Source organism: Struthio camelus, chromosome 1 (genome assembly GCF_040807025.1).
Source record: "Struthio camelus isolate bStrCam1 chromosome 1, bStrCam1.hap1, whole genome shotgun sequence".
NCBI classification, from domain to species: Eukaryota; Metazoa; Chordata; class Aves; order Struthioniformes; family Struthionidae; genus Struthio; species Struthio camelus.
Genome location: NC_090942.1, coordinates 150,748,725 through 150,767,239, shown reverse-complemented (window position 1 = coordinate 150,767,239; position 18,515 = coordinate 150,748,725). Strand labels below are relative to the sequence as shown.

Genomic DNA, 18,515 nt, shown 5'->3' with positions numbered 1-18,515 from the left:
CCACCACTTGCACTGGTAGTACTCGAGTTAAGTAAGTTTGTGAACTTCTGCCATGTAAGCCCCAAAATAGGATTTTCTGTCCTTTTATACAAGATACATGTGCCACCAACAGAGAATAGGATACCGCCAATGCCAAAAGACTCTGCAAGCAATTAAGTAAAAAGTATGCCCAAACGATCTCATTTGGTGAGCCATCCCCTATGTCACAGAGAAAGATGATCACTTCTGTGAAATCCCTGACAATTTCTCCTAGAAAAGCTCCTTAACAAAGTCCATGCCAACACCATCTTACTCAATAATCAAATACCATAGTCAATTTCTAAATATCAGCAAACTTCCTTTAATACGCTGGAATAGTAAACTGCAGCAAATTAGGGAGTGCTGAAGTGTGCCATTTCAGTCACCACTGCCACATAACGGGCAACTACTGAGAGAGGGGCACAACATGCCTTTGGTGTAGGGAGCATTTCAGTTGTCATAGCATAATTTGCCGCTGCACAGAGTAGCGGCCAAGAAGCCAAATTACACGTTAGGAAAATAATTTCTTCCTGACCCTACAGGTAATTGAAGCTCTGAAGCCTGATCATAATAGCTATTAGTCAAACTTGAAATGCTCAGCAAAGAAAAAGGATGAAAACTCAAATCCAGATTTCAAGGCTCGTCAAATCAACCCATCTTTTTTCTTCCTCCCCTCCCTATTCCTTACAGGATAATTTCTTCTAAAAGGTACAAAGAGCCCTCTTATTAAAAAAGAGAGGGAGAGGGAGAGATCGAGAGAAACTTTCTCCTTCTAAGGAGGAGCAAATTTATCAAGTTCATGAGAATCCATTACAATGTCAGTCACTCTCACTGCTAGGAAATTAAGTGATTTTAGGGTTGCATTTCTTCAGCTTCTAGCCTATACATCCTGTTTTCCTCTTTTCAGACAGTTTCACTATTGAAAGAAATGATATAATAAGCAACAAATGCTAAAAATAAGATAGGTTTAATTTTCTGTTTGTTTTCAATCTAAAGCCTTTAAAATGTAACAACTTTGCTTTAGTCAGCTCTTCTATGAAATAAACATAAAAGAGACCAGAAAAGGGCTAATGAATGTCGGTCTTCCAACTTACTCCAAATCACTTCCCCCCCCCCCCACCCCCCACAAAGGGCATTTTCTAAGCCTTTCCAAAGTCTTTTTAAAAAAGAAAAAAAAGCGAAAACACCAACCCCCCTCCCCCAAACACAACTTTCTAGAACAGTAAAGACACTATATAGTCATTATTGCCAATAAATTCCTACATGCTTTCTCTTGCCCTTTCCAGCAATAGCAGTGTTTCATGGCATACAAATACGTGAAGTAATAAATACCTATACAGCAATTTGAAACAATATCTAGTGGCCTAATAAATACTGAATTCACTTAGTTACTCAAATCTTAGGCAGCATCTCTTCACAAGTTTATACAGCTAGCAGCTATATTTTGTTCAAATAAGTTCATATTTTTATTGTCTCTGATCCAAGAATTTAATATTTTAGCTTAAAATAAAAAGTGCAGACCTATAAAGCATCAAACAACAAGAAGAAAATTTAAAAACCCTACACTTCTCCAAAGTAAAATGGAACTTAATATTGTAATCACTTTAGCCAACACCAATCCTTAGATGTCCTTGAATCAAGCATAACAGAACAAATTTCCATATAACAGGAGATGCGCATATACGCCAAGACTCTTGGTGCATAATGACAAAAGAGATTCTCAATAGTTTCTCGATATGAGGCCTTTGGCCAACTAAAATCTGATTTAAGAGGGGTTTGCAAGTTTTTCTTTAATTTGGGCATTTCCAATTTCTCCATTTCAATAGAAATGTATATTCTGGAATTTACGTCTGTACAAACGCTATTCTGAAACGTTACTTAGTTCTGGAACAGCACTTTTATGTTAATCATCATTATATATGGTCTTAAATGCTTGTAAAAAGTATTTTCTCCCTTAAGGCTTAGCTAAACCAATATTCTAGTTTTCTGAAGTTTTATTTATAGAACCTGGTATCATCTACTTTCTGCATTTTCTCTGAATTCTGGAGATAGTTTCCCAGTTTACTAAAATAGGGACAGGTTGATAACTTAAATCTCTCCTAAATTACATTAGGTCTTTTAAAGTTCAATTTCTAACCCTTGGTCTGAATGACTAAGCTCCCTTCAAGCTAACTATAACCACATGAGCCAGTTAGCGTGCTGAATGCCATTCACTTCTGTCTATGTAATTGTAATTATAGCATTTGTATCACTACTGGTTAAACAGCACAACTAAAACTGGATAAGTTGGTTTCAGAGCTTTGACTACAAATTAACTGTTTATGCACAATCACATAATTTAAATCATCCTGAACAGTGGAAAATTGAACAGCGTGTGAAATACTCAAGGATAGGTGAGTATAAAATGATAAAAGAACATTATTATGAAAGAGAACTTGCATAGTTAAAAAAGAATCAAATACCATACAGAAAGAAAAATAGTACTAACTTGTAACGCAGACCATTTTTATTGCTTTCAAGAATACAAAAGCCTGGTGAGCCTCTGGAAACATATCTCAGTCCAGCATTGAGCACAATAAAAGCTGTTCACGAAAAGGCCTGTTCTCCAAGATGGAAGAGTCAGTTTAGCGCTCAGTCTAAATTTCTGCCGAATTCCTAATAGGTGACTGTTCACCGGAAATGCAGAGAATCTCTCTCTTATAAGCCAGTGAATGCCAGACAACAGGCTCAGGGAAAGATTCACTGGTCAGCAGGCTTCCTTTCCAGCTAAATACTATTGCAGTTATGGAGCCAGTTGGTTTCTTTCTTTTCCAGTGGTCCATAACGAAGGGAAACGGATCATATCTCCAACAGAGCTCAGGAAGAGCCATCACAGCCGAGACAAATGCACAAAGCAGTAAAGATTGCCTTTTAACTCTTTTCAAATAGAAACATTCATTCTTTTCTTTATTAAAGAATATAATTAGCATTCCTACAAAAAAGCTAGCTTGCTAAATTTTTGTTATCTATTTAGATATTAGACAGCTGAAATAGAAACATTCGTAGTTAATGCACTTTAATCATCACGTCAAACCAAAAGGTAAATACTTTCAGCTAAATAAGAAAAAAGGTAGAACTTTCATTAAAAACACCATTTTGCACTACTGATTATAAACATTAACTTTTATGACTTTAAGCAACACACACTCAAGTAAGTTCATATGCACAGGCATATGACCAAGTTAATACAAGATAAACATAAAATGAGACTTACATTGGGTCACTTACACTGCAGTACCTGAGTGCAAGACCCATATCCCACAATGTGGTTGGGGGGGGGGGGGGGGAAGGGGAGGAAAAGGTCAAATAATTTATATTTAAATACACAACAGCAGGCACTTAAGCGTATACATTTTTCCCAACTAAGTCTATATAACCTACTGGTCACTTATTCATTTGCCTTTTCTGTCTTTAGATATAGATACAAGACAAGCTGCAGGCTAGTTTTATTTATACAGCAAGGCCCTCTCCTAGTAAAATAAAGATAGCTGTCACGTTACATTCATTTCATCCACTCATCTCTTTCCCCCTTACTTAAGGCTACTGCCATTGGTTTGGTTTTTTTGGGGGTGTTTTGGCTTTTTTAATTCAGTTACCAATTCAGATTTTAAAAAGTAGCCACAAAACAGAAAGTGACAACATAATTATGATTCATAATATAGGCCACGGATAGACAATGATGCTACTGCTTAGTTCAAGAAGGATTGCAGATTGGTCTTTGTCCTGAAGACACAATACATTTGGTTCACTTTTTTGAAGATGGTGCAACTGCATAAAGGTTTATATTAAAGAGAGAATAGAAGTTCCCACTGACCAGATGTGTTGTGTAGCAGAGAGATCCTTGTTTCTAGGTATATTTCTGTAGTTTTCTTGCAAAAGGCCACACATACTACCTAGAATACTGCTGTAAGACACACTACTCCTGATTCTTACTCAAGATGTCAGAGATGCCAAACATTCACTTTTCCTCATCATTTATTTATTTTAGATGGAATTTCTACCATTCAGCAGGAAAAAAAAACCCTTTATTCAAATGCCCTTCTTTTCACATGCTTATTCTGTACTCAGTCTATATTTCATTTTCATCCACTTCAGCTACAGCAATTTTTATTTTAATCTGTCTTCTTCAGGTAAGAGCTTAAAAAGTTATCTGCCATTGGCCAAACTGGTGAATCTCCAATGATAGCACTAAATTTCATAAACCTTCCTTTTTTTAATCGAATGCTACTTTAACACATGCTAGACGCTTTAAAATACTTACTGAAAACATTTTCATCAAGTTGGCACTTTACTTTTAAACCTTTCCATATTTTTTCACACAAATATTTAAACTGCTGGCTCCAAAATGCTTCTCAAAAAATAATATCCGCTTGTATTTTTTTCATGAAGATACCTTAGAAGGACACAAGAACACTTACTTAAAACACAAAAGGAATATTTCTCAAAATAGCTAAAGGAAAAAAAACCCGGATCATATTTTGAAATCAAAGAAACAATACTTTTCAACCTCGACGGAAACTTTTCCCAAATCATTGAAAAGGAGAGAAAAAGTCAAAAAGAAGCAAAAGGGGAAACCCAACATCTGAGAATAACCTCTTTACTCTTTTTAATGGTGGTAATTCTAGATGCTACACTAGTATTTATACCTCTACAACTTTGTCTTTACTGAGCTTGCACAGACATAAAATGAATCGGAACTAGCACCAAAACAAGATAATTCTTCCTGCAATGAAAAAGGGAAAAAGTCACTCCAAGCTATGTTTAGTCTTCATCACATTTTCTTACTCACTTCAGCTCTCAATTTAGTCCAGAAACTTTCAACTGTGGACAAAAGTTTTATTGCTCATATAGCATAACTTTTTTTTTTTTTTAAAACCACAGAGGATTTGGATCTATTGGAATTCTAACCTTTTCAACCTACAAAAGCAGTTAATATTTAGCTTACAAGAAACAACAGTCAGTTTATAGCTTCTACAGCCTCCAGAGCACAAAACATTAACTGACAATAATTCTAACCACTACCATTAATGTCAGCCTTCCAAACTTGCAGTCTTATGAAGTTAGCTACAGAACAGAGCTATGAAACTCGCTTATTCAAAAAAGGGATGGTGCCCACACAGTGCAAAGAGCTGCTTAGAAGACATAGCCAGGTTGATTAATGACCATAATAAATCTATACAGAGATCAAGACTTGTTTTCTGCTCTGTAGAAAAGAGGAAGGAAGGAGGAAGGGATTTTCAAAGTCTCCCAAAAACCCCACAGAACAGGAAGAAGACAGCACCACACTGAAGTGTCCCAACATCTAAATAACGTCTCTCTGGCAACGGGAATGCAATCAGATAAAAGCTATAGCTATGCTCTGTGGCTACTGCTCAGTTTTCAACCCCTACTCTCAAATTGTTACACGCTACGGTTTATGCTTTGTGTCACTAACTCAACCAATACTAACAACAGAGCAACAGTGGCCTACTGAGTGATAGGACTCTGTCCCCCTCCTCCACCCCAGCCCCATACCTTTTCTTGCAGGATCACTTTTCAGAGTGGAATGGCATAAATTTATAGAACTACTACGGAACATGGACAACACATTAAATTTTGCTGCATAACATTTGCAACTTGTTTAAGGCTAAATTACAACTCGAGAGAAGAATCATTAGAGGGTATCTCTCCAGCCTATGTGTGGTCATATGACTGACTACTGTTACTCGAAAGTCCACTGGAAACAAGTTTTAGCCTGGAGGACAAGGAAAAGAACAGCAAGATAACGCTTAATCAACTACAATGCAAAGCTTATAAATATAATCAAAAGTCAAGAAAAGGTAAGACAGACCTTAATAATAATGCTGTGGCATTGACACTACCTATTAATTGTTTAGCAAAACAGTTTGATGAATTGCAATGTGGGAACACAGACCAACAGGAAAAAGCAGGCTGCAATGCCTGATAAAGGCAGAAAAAAAAAGTGGGTGGAGAAGCACAACTGCAGCAAGTTTTTAAAAAAGATAAAAGACAAAGTAAGAAGAATGAAGATAAGAGAATTCTAGTCTTTGAAGAGAAAACAAATCATTAATAAGAAATTAAAGGAACAACTCAGAATTTGGGAATGAAATGCTGAAGTAAGTTTACCTGAAGAAATTCAGTTCACCTACCCAAAATACCTTGGAAGCAATCACCCCTCAGAAGTAAATATACAAACGCTTCTGGTCAGACTCTTCGAGAAACTGCTACAATGATCTAGCTTGACACCCTGCATAACACAGATCACAGAATTTCACCCAATATTTCTAAGTTCTTAGGCCAAGTTACATAACATCTTTTCAAGAGACATCTAATTCTACTTCAAAGATGACGAGTACCAGAGAATCCCCACATCACTAAGTTGCTCCAAGAGCTAATTACCTTCACTCAAAAATACCTTCTAGGTTGACGTGCCTAGCACCAATTATCAACCTAAACATGCAAACCTTTGCTAGATTAAGCGGTCCCTTCATCATTAGATTTTCTTTTTTCTGACATAGGTACTTTTAAAACTTGATTAAATCATCCCTTACTTCTGTACCTCATTTCTGAGTTCCTTCCTCTAATGACTCTTCCCCTAGGAAATTCAATTTAGTCAAAGGAAGAATTCATGGGACTCATCAAGAACTAGAACTCTGATCAAATTTTCCCTGATCAGCTGGAAATTTGTTTCAGCCTTCCTCCATCCGATAATGATATTCAGCACTACTAATTGACAGAGTAACTTCATCTACAAAGATTCAATCTCTGTTGTTGAAAAAAGGCCCTCCATCAGCATCAAACATAACCAGGTTCCCCTAAAAGCAGGATCATCTCCATTATCTTGGAAGATAAAGTTAGGCAAAGCTATTTGGGAAATCATGATCTGGTTAAGCCATACGGAAGGCAACCGACAAGGTATGTGTGATATCCTTATCATAATAGAAAAGTTTCTTTCTTTTTTCTATCCATACCTTTCCTCCTATCTTATACTTAGCAGCAGCAGTTCAGAGGGCAAGAAGAATCTCAGTGCTTTCTATCACCTCTGACATCAGTACTGGTAAATCCTGGTACTTCTGGACTGCCTGTCGATGGCTCCAAGGACAGAAGTTACAGATAGTCCAGAACACCAAGTGAATGTCTAAGAAGGAAACAGATTCCACTACAGATTAAGTAGTCCACATCCCTTGTTGCAAGAAAGGAACAGCAAAACTTGGCAACGTTCACTATACAGATCTCTCAGTATTTCCTCAGATACATTAGTAGCACTGATCATTAGTTAAATATTACTTTAATATACCTTTAAACTAGTACATCATCATGGCAACTGTGATCCAATTCATCGTCCTATTACCAGCAGCTGGCAAAAATGGAAACTAGAAGCTACATTATCCTTCACGCTCAAGCTGGCATACAAATATTCCTGTTGAAACAAATTTTTCAAGAAGCAAAATAAAAGCTAGGGAAGAAGTGAACCCTACTTTATTAGCTTCCATCATTTATCCTGTGTGAAAGCATAATTACAGTTCTCATTCTGGCTAAATTATATCTGAATTATTTTTACTATAGTACTGATTTCACAACGGAGTTATGCAGAGACCCAGAATTCTGCTGTCTTACAAATATTCCCATCGGCTGCAATCTGCTTTGTGCCCTTGAGCGTATTGACTGCTCTCCAGATTTTGGCACACTCCAACTCCAGATCAACAACAAATATATTAAGCAGGACATGTCCCAGGACAGAGCCATGAGCAGCTCCACCTATAACCAGCCTCCAAGGTAGAGCATGAACCATTACTAGGAATAAATCAAAACCAAATACCTTGCAGTTATCAGGTTACCTGAATAATTTTTATCATTACCTACAAATTCTACCTGCAATGATCTGCACAGTATTTTGGTGCAAACTGCCAATTCATAAATTGGTATTTTTCTGTCTTGGTGGATGATTTCATATTTAATTATTTACAAGCTTCAGATAACCAGCTCTTAAATTCATTTCATGTATTACATCAGGAAGTCAAATTGGGGACCCAAAAATCCCATAACTGAGGCAGAAGCCATGAAAAATAGCCCATTTCTTCACCCTATCTCAATATGAGCGTCTTCTATCGTCTTAGATCTGAGTCAGAAATTTTATCTATCACAAATATAAAGACATTTCATAAGCCAGTCACATAAAACTATGCCGAAGCCATCCAATTTCACACTGAGGAGACTTCCTGGAAATGTTTCCAACAGAGCAAGCCTGTAAGAAAAGGAGAAAGCTTTAAAAGCTTTTATAAAGCTAAAATATCTTTTCTTAAATCTTTGTCTTTGAGAACTTTTCTCATCTATTTTTTTCATTCACCCTCCTCTATAAGGACCCATTATACTTCAGATCTATGGATTTAAAAAGCAAAGTTGATAAATAGTGGGTACATAAAAGATTCAGTGGAAATGGAAAATTTTCAAGTTATTTACATCAGTACTATTATCCTTCCCACGCTTGTTTGCAACTTTGTCCCCTGTTCTGTCATCACTCCCTCGAATAGTGATTTAATCTGTTTAATGCCATTGTTAGCTGTACTTCTTGATTTAAGTAACTTGTTAAGAAGATATTTAAGCTTCAAAAAAAAAAGCTAATCAATTTTTTAATAAAGTCTATGCACATTCTATTACATACCATAATTGCACAGTCCAACATAGAGCCAGGTGTTCAACCAAAAAGAATACTCAGTGAGCCTTAATGCATCACTGTGAAGACAGATCATTTTATGAAGAAAATATAATTGATAGACTGGTCAAATAATTTCATCTTTAAAAATTTAAGTATGCAGTATTAGAGCGAGCTGGAACAGTTCTTTTAAACAGTATTTTGTAATTTCATACAGTACACAGAGAGAAAGAATTGTTAGGTACGTAGTTTCATTTCCTGTATATAGCCTTCCATTAAATCTCATCCAACTACCCTTAAAGCCATTTCAATAGCTACAGCACACCTCACGTTGTTCTCAGATGATTAACTGCTGTGATGCCAGGCAGTAAGAGAAGAGAGGTATTGAAAGCCCCTCTATGATGCTCTTAGCGAGCAGATAGATCTGCTAAGTCCTGGAGGAAAGTCTCAAACTAGTATAAAATTCCTCAAATTTTCTCTCCTTTTCAGAGAGTAGAATTACATTGGCAATCCTTCAGCTCTTTGTGATTTCTCCATTACATCCAAGGCTCTTTAAAAGAGAGTGCACTCCTGATCTAGTTCCTCTAATATTCCAGAGCACAAGTTTTCCAAGCCTGTTTAACAGAAAATGTTTAATTTTAAGCAGATGCTGCATCATATCCTTCCCACAGTCAGTCAATTTGTACTTACTGCATATGGAGAGTTCAGAAAGCTGAAATACTTAACTTTTCTACATCACTGTTTAGAATTTTATCAGCTGCTTCTAACAAACCCATACCTGGCATGGGATTACTCCTTGGTTACATTTATGACGAAAAACATAAATACCTCCCTTTTAACTTTAAAGGCTACCCATGCCTTTAGTTTCCTTAATAAGGCATCCACATTTTTAGCTTATAACCTTTATAAAACAGAAAAAGGGAAGTTGGTAGCAGGAATTATTGCTCCTCACTGCCTCCATATCTGATCAGGACTGTATATCAAAAATTCTTCCACATTAGAAAGGTGGGGGACAAGAAGCTAACTCAGTTGAACCAATAGCCATTTCCAAATTAACATGATAGATTACTAATCTGTGCCCCTGGTATCACAAAATAAAGAACATTTCAGCAATCCTCTCATATCCTCCCTATGCATAAAGAAATTTTGCATCCTAAAACTTCGCATTTCAGCATTTTTGATTCCTAACACCAACAAAATTTTTTTTGCAAATACAGAAAGGCTTTTAAAAATAACTTTATTTTAAACTTTAATTTGGCGACTACCACCAAGGAACAGATGGATTCACTTGCTTCTCTAATAAAAAGCCAGTGTGCTAACTTCTTGGAATCACAAAATCCCGTAGCTTGGAACAGGCCTCTAGAGGTCATCTAGCCCAAACTCCTGGTCAAAGAGGGTCCAGTTAGAGCAGGTTACTCAAGGCCTTATGCAGTCCAGTTTTGAATACCTCCACTTATTATCATGATTTATCCCCTCAATTTGTTTTCTTTCTTTTATTTTAAAAAAGAGACACTGTCTCACAGCTCATTGTATACCCAGTTAAGCTTATGATTCAGACTAAGAAAAGTCAGAGGCTCTATACAGGATAGATGTTAATAGCAAAAAAAAAAAAAAAAAAAAAAAAAAAAAAAAAAAAAGCATCTTTATTGACTTTTATTCTTGCTGAATCCACAAACACACGAATAAACCAAACTGGTTCTAGCTTTGTACTTCAGTCATAGAACTTTTACTGCTGGTTATGTATGAACCACAAAGTCCTTTGCTCACTTTCAAATTCCCAGTTGATTTACCAAGTTTACAGTTTGAAAGATTATTTATATTTGTAAACTTAGTAGATACCTCCATTGAATCACAGTAAGTACAGTTTTAAGCAGAGCAGAACTGGCTAGGTTTTGCGATATAAATGATGCACAGCAAATGTTTAAGTTCACTGCAAACAGCTGAAATTTCAGCATGCGCAAGAGTATCCAAAATGGCAGTACTGGCAATCAGTCACAACAAGCATAGTTGAAAACTTTAAATAAAGTAATGCCTATAGACTTCTGCAAAGTTTGTAGAGGCTTCATCGTGTTAGACATTATACAAATAGACAGCAAGTTCCTTGGGGAGTTTACGATCAAGGCACTGAACTGTAGCACACTATCCTTCAACTGACCTCCCCAGGTGAAGGTTCCTCAGTTTGCCCCATGCATGCAATATAACTGGAGACCAAGGTTTGGGGGGGGGGTGACAGAGGAGACGGTAGAGCAGGGAGTAGTGACCATTTCAAGATTACACAACAGACCACAGAGACTATGAGGTCTCAACTTCCAGTCCATTGTGTTATATTTTTTCCTTATATTTAAACTCAAAGCACAAAGATTCTGCAAACAAGTACTTTTTTGAGCTCTTTTATCCAAGCATGTGGTTAATATTTATCACTCACGAGAGCAGAAAGACATAGTACAAACCTAATCAGCTCTCCCATACTTAGTTTCAAAAAGACAGTGAAACAGCATGGTCAGTTTTTATTCTCACTGTATTTTCCTCACATTGTTCACGATTTTGATGCGTTACTTCAGCTGCTAGAGTGTTTTCAGTTTAATTGAGGTTATTCTTTCTGATTGTATTTTGATTTATGTCAGAGTCAAAACATTAGCATTAAAATAAACAGTGGCATACTTGATATTCGTTTTGACAGCAGGATATGAGAAACGAGCAGCATACAGCAGGAGACTTTTATAATGTTATTTTAAGTATACAAGCATTCTCCCACATCACCTTCCAATCATTAGCTTACTTTTGATACTCTTACGAAGTACCTTGGATTACCATTTTAGACATCAGTAAAAAGCAGAAAAAGAAAGTGACTTGCCTGAGGTTAGACTGAATGGCAAAAATACAACCACGTCTCCAGCATCCCAGTGCACTGTTCTAATGACAAGACCACCCTTTAACTTTTCCATGATTACTTCAGTTACCATTTACACTCAGTAGCTGTCTTAGTTTCTAGGATGTTAGTAGAGAAGCTGACAACCTTTAGAAAGAAGATGAATAATAGTTTTGACTGACCTATCAGATCTAGATGCTTTAATAGAAGTTTTTCCCAGATTCAGCACTACGCTGTAACTTCAAAGGTCAGGGATAGAACCTAGCGTAAAACAGTCTTGCTGTCTGCAGTAGTCTTGTATATGGGAACTATTAGAATAGTCTCAACCAGCTTTTAGTCAGCTATCCAAATAAAACAGAGGAATATTTAAAAAAAACTGCTGTTGTATAAGGTGAAAAAGCTTTTTAGGAAGTTATACACTGAGAATGAATAAAGCAACAAATACAAAACAAATCTCAGGGGTAAAAAAGTATGCCAATAACTATATGAACTATATGAAAACTATTCCACATCCATTAGTAAGAGGAGATGAATCTAAAACAAACATGCTCTGATTTCAACTTAAATATATTCTTGTTAAAATATTGACCATAGGGACTTCTGGCACTCCCTTCAACCTGAAACCTTGAAGGCTGGTGTCCAAAAAACCCTTAAGTATAAACAGAAAGTCGTCCTCAATCCATGTGGCAATACAGAATGTGACAATTACACTAGGAAAGGATAAGCCTACAAAAAGCCTGCAAATCATATGTATTTGCAAAGACAACTCTCAAGTTACATTTTTGCCCCTCCTAGATGGCAAGAGGTTTTTCAAGACTGAAAAAAATTTTCTTCCTGTCATTTCATTGCCTCGCTATGGGTTCACTGACTTTCAAGTGACAAAAATCAAATGATTTAACAACTTTCAATCTTGTTCATTCTTCAGTAATACAGGTGCACTAAGGACCCAGCTAGGAGAAGGAAAAAAAAAAAGTCACATCCATGGTTAGTCTGAAATTGATGCTTAAGTGTTTTGGGTAGCCTGCATACAGTTTTCTCTGCTTTCATGTTTGTTAAGAAATGAAGACACTTCAAGTTCTATTTCTCTAGCCAGACACAACGTACATCAGTATCACTTTCCCCCCTGTTGGAGGGTGGGGGGGAAGAGGGGAACCAAGTAATGAGGAAAATTTTTACCACAGACTAACTAAAATTGGGGACCCGAAGTAGTCATGTGAATCTAGAGCACTCCAGATTCATTTCTCTTCCTACTTGTGATGGCTCCATAAAGAACTTCTGCTTGCCTTCTCCAAAGAAGCATGAAGAAAGAATTACCCTTCAGTGCATCAGCCCCATCTTTCCCACAATCTCTTCTTTCTCATATCCCTGTAAGGTGGGAGAAAATAGTGCCCTTCACCTTCATTTTTTACTTTCTTTTGTGACATTCTGATCTCACTCCCTTCATCCATATGAGTATCTCCTCCTACCAATTTCTTCCTGTAGCATTTTCTGAAAATATATTGCACTGGGTCTTTTACTACAGTCACCTTAAGCTAAGCACTACAGAAAGAGGACAGGAGCAAGAACGCGCAGTCTCAGTTCTACTCCCTCTCCACAGCTTCCTTCCTGCAGCTGGAGCGAAACATGTATGTCTACACAAGGGATGGAAAGGATATTCCTAACACTGCCTTACGCCCTGAAATTTTATTACTGTGTCTTACTATCTATCACTTTGAGTCAACTTGCTAGACGCTAAGGTGCCTTCAGGACAAAGCCAGAAATACCCTCCCTCCTTTTTTCCTAACTACCGTTTCATTTTGAGCACCTATCCTGCTCTAAAGGCACATTACACAAATTGGTCCTGCCTTTTCTATGCTCATTTACTGCCCCTTACAGAATGGGGCTTAGATTGTAGTCAAGACCAGTGGGACTGGATCTCACAAGTCATTATTTGAACGGTTCTGCTTTAAAATTTCACTGTCCTTCTTATCCAGGGCTATACACAGACACTGCATTCCACAAAAGGAGGACTCCAAGAACACGGTTTTCAAGGTGTGATCCACAGATGCAGGCTGTCAAGGAATTCCTTTAAGGGGTCCATGAAAGATAAAATAGAAACAAACAGCCAAATCAAGACTTATTAGTAAGCTTAAATGTACTACTCAGGATCTATATCCAAGCAGAGGAAAACCAGGAAAAAACTGAGTGCCGCGAGTCAGAAGAGACTGAAAATCAGCAATCGCTATGAGAATCAAATTAACTTTGTGAAAATGACAGAAATAGGGCTAAGATAAATTTCAAGGAATAAACTGTATCAATAAAAGGAAACGGTATCAGTATAAACTATGCCATTTTCCTGAAGGACTTCAATCATATCCATTCAAACTTTGTGAATCTAAAACTGCCTCAGTTTGTCTAGGAATGCCAATACGGTCTGTAGAGGAAAAGCACTGTCGTCTCTATAGAGCAACAAAGCCAGACTATGACCCTAGCTATTACAACTTTTAGGGCACGAATCAATTCCGTCATGTTGGTATATGACTTCACTGACTAATTTAATATAAGTATAGAAACTATTACACATGTGAAGGAACACAATCAAAATCAGATTTAAAAATAACTATTTCTTAAGTGCTTGCATTTGAGTAACACCACTCAAAAGCACCACACTAGAGATGGAACTGACAGACTTATGAATTCCCATCACTGTAAGAATACTGTATTGTCTTCATAATGTTTTTTAAATATCAGTGCTAAATTCTCCGAAGACAAAGCCAAGTGAACAAGAGAGGCTGTAACTCAGAATTGATTGTTTTTATTATCAACTCAATAACATCATATTATTTGTAAAAAATAAGTTACTAGACAGTTACTCAAGTCCTTCATTAGGAAATCAAAAGGCTTGTCTACCTTTTTTCTGATACGCGTCCTTAGGAGGACCTTCCCTCAACCGTGGTCTAGATATACCTCCCCTCTGAACTTGCTCTTCCATGCTCTTATTCTTTTTTACTTTTATTCCGTTTCATCCTTTCAGACCCCATCTGACCTGATACGTTTCGTTCTCCTCCAAATACGCCCTGTTTCAGGGCAGCAATTTGCTTGAAAAATAAATTTTCACGTCAGCTGAAATCAGTCATTTTCACCTACTCTGTAAGACACCACATTTATCACTTGCCTTTCAACCACTGCCACACAACCACACTTTTAAGCACACCATGAGTCTGCACAAGTACACCATGAGTCTGCACCTTGGAAATGCTTGAAAGCTCTTCTCAGCAATGCTACAGAATAAGCTTAGGTGTTTTGCTTGGGGCTTTTTTTTTTCCTTATTCAACCACAGTGAAAAGACAATGTGCCAAAAAGACTAGAAGTTAAAAACGTCCCTGTCTGACTTTCACTAAAGTTTGGAGAAAACATTGCCAACCTTGGGAAGGCATCAAACACCTGTCAAAAGTTCAGAGATGCAAAGGGGGAATCGCTGCCACTTCTGAAGCACGCATTTTTCCCCTTTCTCAGGAAGGTTTGCCCGTCTGTTTGGCTTGGCTCAGCCTCCTGCTGGAAGCCTGCCGCGGGGAAACCAGCTCAACGCGAGGAAGCCTTCCCCCCCCCCCCACCTCCTTTTTTAAAGGGCAGCTCCAGCTCCATCTTCGGCGCTGTCAAGGAGGACAAAACCCCACCAAGTCCGCCTCAACGGCGGCGACTCGCCCCCCGCCCGCGCACCACGGCCTCCCCGACGGCCGCGGCGGAGGGGACAGCGCCAGCGGCTCCCCGCGCCGCAGCCGCAAGACGGGCAGCGAGCCGGGGGCCGGGCCGGCAGCTGAGGGGGCGAACGGCGGCCAGGCCGCGAGCTTCACCCGCCGCCCCTCGCGACGGCGACGGGCGCGACGCAGCGGCGAGCGGAGCCCGACACGCACCCGCGCGGGCGGCGGCTCCCCCGCCGCAACGGCCGCGACCCGCCCGCCCGCCCGCTCCGCCGGCGGCGCCCCGCGCGCGGCAGCCCAACGGCCCCGCAACCCGCCGCCGGGCGGGATTGGGGGTGGGGGGGGGAAGGGAGGAGGAAAAGAAAGGAAGAGAAATCTGGGTCTCACCTTCCTTCTCGGCCTGGGCCGTGTGGAGGAGCAGGGCGAGGGCGAAGCGCAGCGCCGCGCCGCGCCACGCAGCCTCCCAGCTGCCGGCGCGAGGGAAGCGAGAGCCGGGGGAGCGAGTCGTCGCTGTCGTTGCCGCCGCCGCCTCCCGCCGCGCCGTCATCGCGCTGCCGCAGCCGGTGCGGGTCCGCGGTGTCTCCGGCCGGGCCGCGGAGCGCGCGCGCGGAGCAGCTCGAGGAGGGGCGGGCGGGGGCAGGGGGCGGGCACCCCGGCAGCGCGTTACGTCTCCCGACGCCTGTGTCACTCACGGGCGGGCAAGGGGCGGGGCCGGGCGCGCGCGCCCGCGGCGGCGCCCGCGCCCGCGCCCGTGGCGGCGCGTACCTGCCGACACCACGCCCCGCGGCGGAGTGGTTAACAGCGAGGGCGGAAGGCGGTGCCATCTTAACTGTGGGCAAGCCGCCCCTATTCCTGTTCTCCCCGGCAAGGGAGAAAGTTCGGAACGGAGCGGTTATTTATTTATTTATTATTATTTTTAACTTCACTTTACGTCTTGTGCAGGTGCTAGCTGCCCGCGGCGGGGTAACCCCGCCTCTTTTATTACTCTTCTGCTTCCCCCCTCTCTTCCCGGGTTGGTGTCACTCCCTTTGTTTCCCTGCGGAGCGCAGCGGCGCCTCTCCTGCCCTCATTCAAGATGGTGGCGGGAGGGCGGCTGCGCGCGCGGCGTGGTGACGCGCCGCTCAGCCACGGCGGGTAGGGGCGGGGAGGGTCTGGTGTGCGCCGTGCGCAGCGCCGCCCCTCCCCGCCCGTGGGGCCCCGGCGGTGCCGCGGGGGGGCGGTGCGGGGCCCCAGGCGGCCGTTGGGGCGCTGCCCGGTGGGAGGGGCCTCCCGGGAAGGACGTTTCCCTTCAGCTTTTGTGCCCTTGGCCCTTTCCCGTAGGGTCCCCCCGGCTGCCGTGCTGCTGGAGGGCGGCCCAGTGGGGGCCCCAGTGGGCTGTCGCGCAGGGATTTCAACAGGCCCCACAAGTGCCCAGGTGCTTCCCCCCTGTAGAGCCGCCCTGGCGCCCGGCCTGCGCACAGACAATAAAATCAGAAGACAGTGAGGTGTCGCGTGCCTTAGGCGTAGCGTCAAGCCCGTAGGCTAGAGCGAGGGTGTGATAACAGGCATCTGCCCGCACTGAGGGAAGATGTGCTCTCGTTGTGTCTCGTTCAGCAACGCTTAGGGCTGTGGGGTCTCGGTCAAATGCAGGAAGTAAATTTGGGATACGGCAAAATGTGCGTTGTTGTAAGTCTGAGCTTGTTTATCAGCCAAATGGACGCCACATCGCGCGGGCAAACGCGTGCTTTCCGTCGTTGCTAAAGAGTTTCAATTCCACATACGCGCCGATGGCTCTATGTGTTGAGACTGCCACTAGAGATGTGAACTGCAGTCATAACTTGGTCTGAGTCTTGGCTTCCCGATACTGGGATTGACACTGCCAAAGTTGTCCTGGATAAAGCTGCAGAGGGAACAATCTGTACTACAAATAGTCTCTGTTCAGGAGAGAATTTTTAAAATTTTTTTTAAAGTAAAAAAAGTCCTTTAATCAATCACTTAACTACAAGATCGGTATCTTGTGTTGGGTCTTAAGCTCTGGAACACAGGGTCATTTTTTAGCAGCCACAATAGCATAGTATGTTCATATAGCATAACAGATTCAGAGTTTCGAAGGGATTGGCCACTGCACAACTTAAATAACAGCAATGAGAAACATTTATTATGGCTCTTACACAATCATACTATACACTGTTCTCTATTGTCAGAACACCCTGAAGATACCTTGAAAGTCTGTAGGTTGTTGCTCTATTGCGCTACGGCAACTGCGTCGAGTAGGTTTATTTTCAAGGGAAAAATGGGAAATTAGAAAACTTGGGTCAAAGCCCTCTGCAGCCACAGTGATCATTTCCAGAAGACATGTTGTGTGAAGGATCAAATTAAAGGCTTCTGTGTGAATCTTAATCTCTCAAATGGCATAATCTTTTGACCACTGCCATTGAGAAAGGATGTATCTGAATTGGTGACTTAGGAGCATGAGCCTGTGTTCACAGTTCTCAGAACCACCCAAATTGCAGTATGTATAAAGTCTGATCAGCGCTGTGAGCAGAAGTCCATATGTTGACTTCTGTGGGGGGTAGGTATGCCCATCAAAGAGCACAACCAAATCTAAAGTAAAGAAGTTGGAAAGAGTTGAACAGCAGTTAGTGGTGCTTGTTTGCCAAGGCAGACTCTGTATGGTCATTAACTTACTTTCTTAATTAGGCCTTTACTGTACACATTATTTTCTGGAAAAGAAGTCAGCAATTTTCTGTTTCTCTTATTTTAAATCCAGTGTTGCACAACAGAGCAGCCTGACTTTCTCACTCCAATTCACGCTGCAGAGCATCCTGCCTATTAAAATGAATGGGAACGCTAATGAAACTAAGATGTACGGATGGCAAAATCCGCCTCAGAGTAAAAATGGAAATGCCAATTGTGTGTTATTAAAAAAAAAAAAAGGCTACGAAATAAATCAGAGAACAACTGTAAGTCCTACCTTTATGGAATGAATGTATCTTAAACCTTACTGCGTGAACTGTTCTATATATGGAATGTCTTTCTCAAAAGATATTATTAGATGTGTAGAAAACAAATAGCTTGCAGTACGTATTCCTCCTTTCATCTTTGTCCAGAACTCCCACTGTTTTCAGTCGGAGTTCTGTGCAAGAAAAAACAATACAATATGGTTCAATGTCTGTAAATGATAAAACAAAAAGCATTCTGTTAATTTATTTCTGGATTAGTCCAGAATTAGACTGGATTATATTATTTCATAAATGTTTGAGCCTCTGCAAGTTGC

At 40.6% G+C, this 18,515-nt stretch overlaps 1 protein-coding gene across 1 annotated transcript in view; it reads right to left on the bottom strand.

The window, feature by feature from the left end:
* Nucleotides 1–16,004, bottom strand: part of TMEM131 (transmembrane protein 131) — a 101,825-nt gene extending 85,821 nt beyond the window's left edge. The window contains exon 1 of the mRNA XM_068923541.1: nucleotides 15,647–16,004. Within this exon, the coding sequence (XP_068779642.1) occupies nucleotides 15,647–15,806 (160 nt within the window). The 5' untranslated portion in view covers nucleotides 15,807–16,004. The remainder of the gene's footprint in view (nucleotides 1–15,646) is intronic.
* Nucleotides 16,005–18,515: the final 2,511 nt, after the last annotated feature.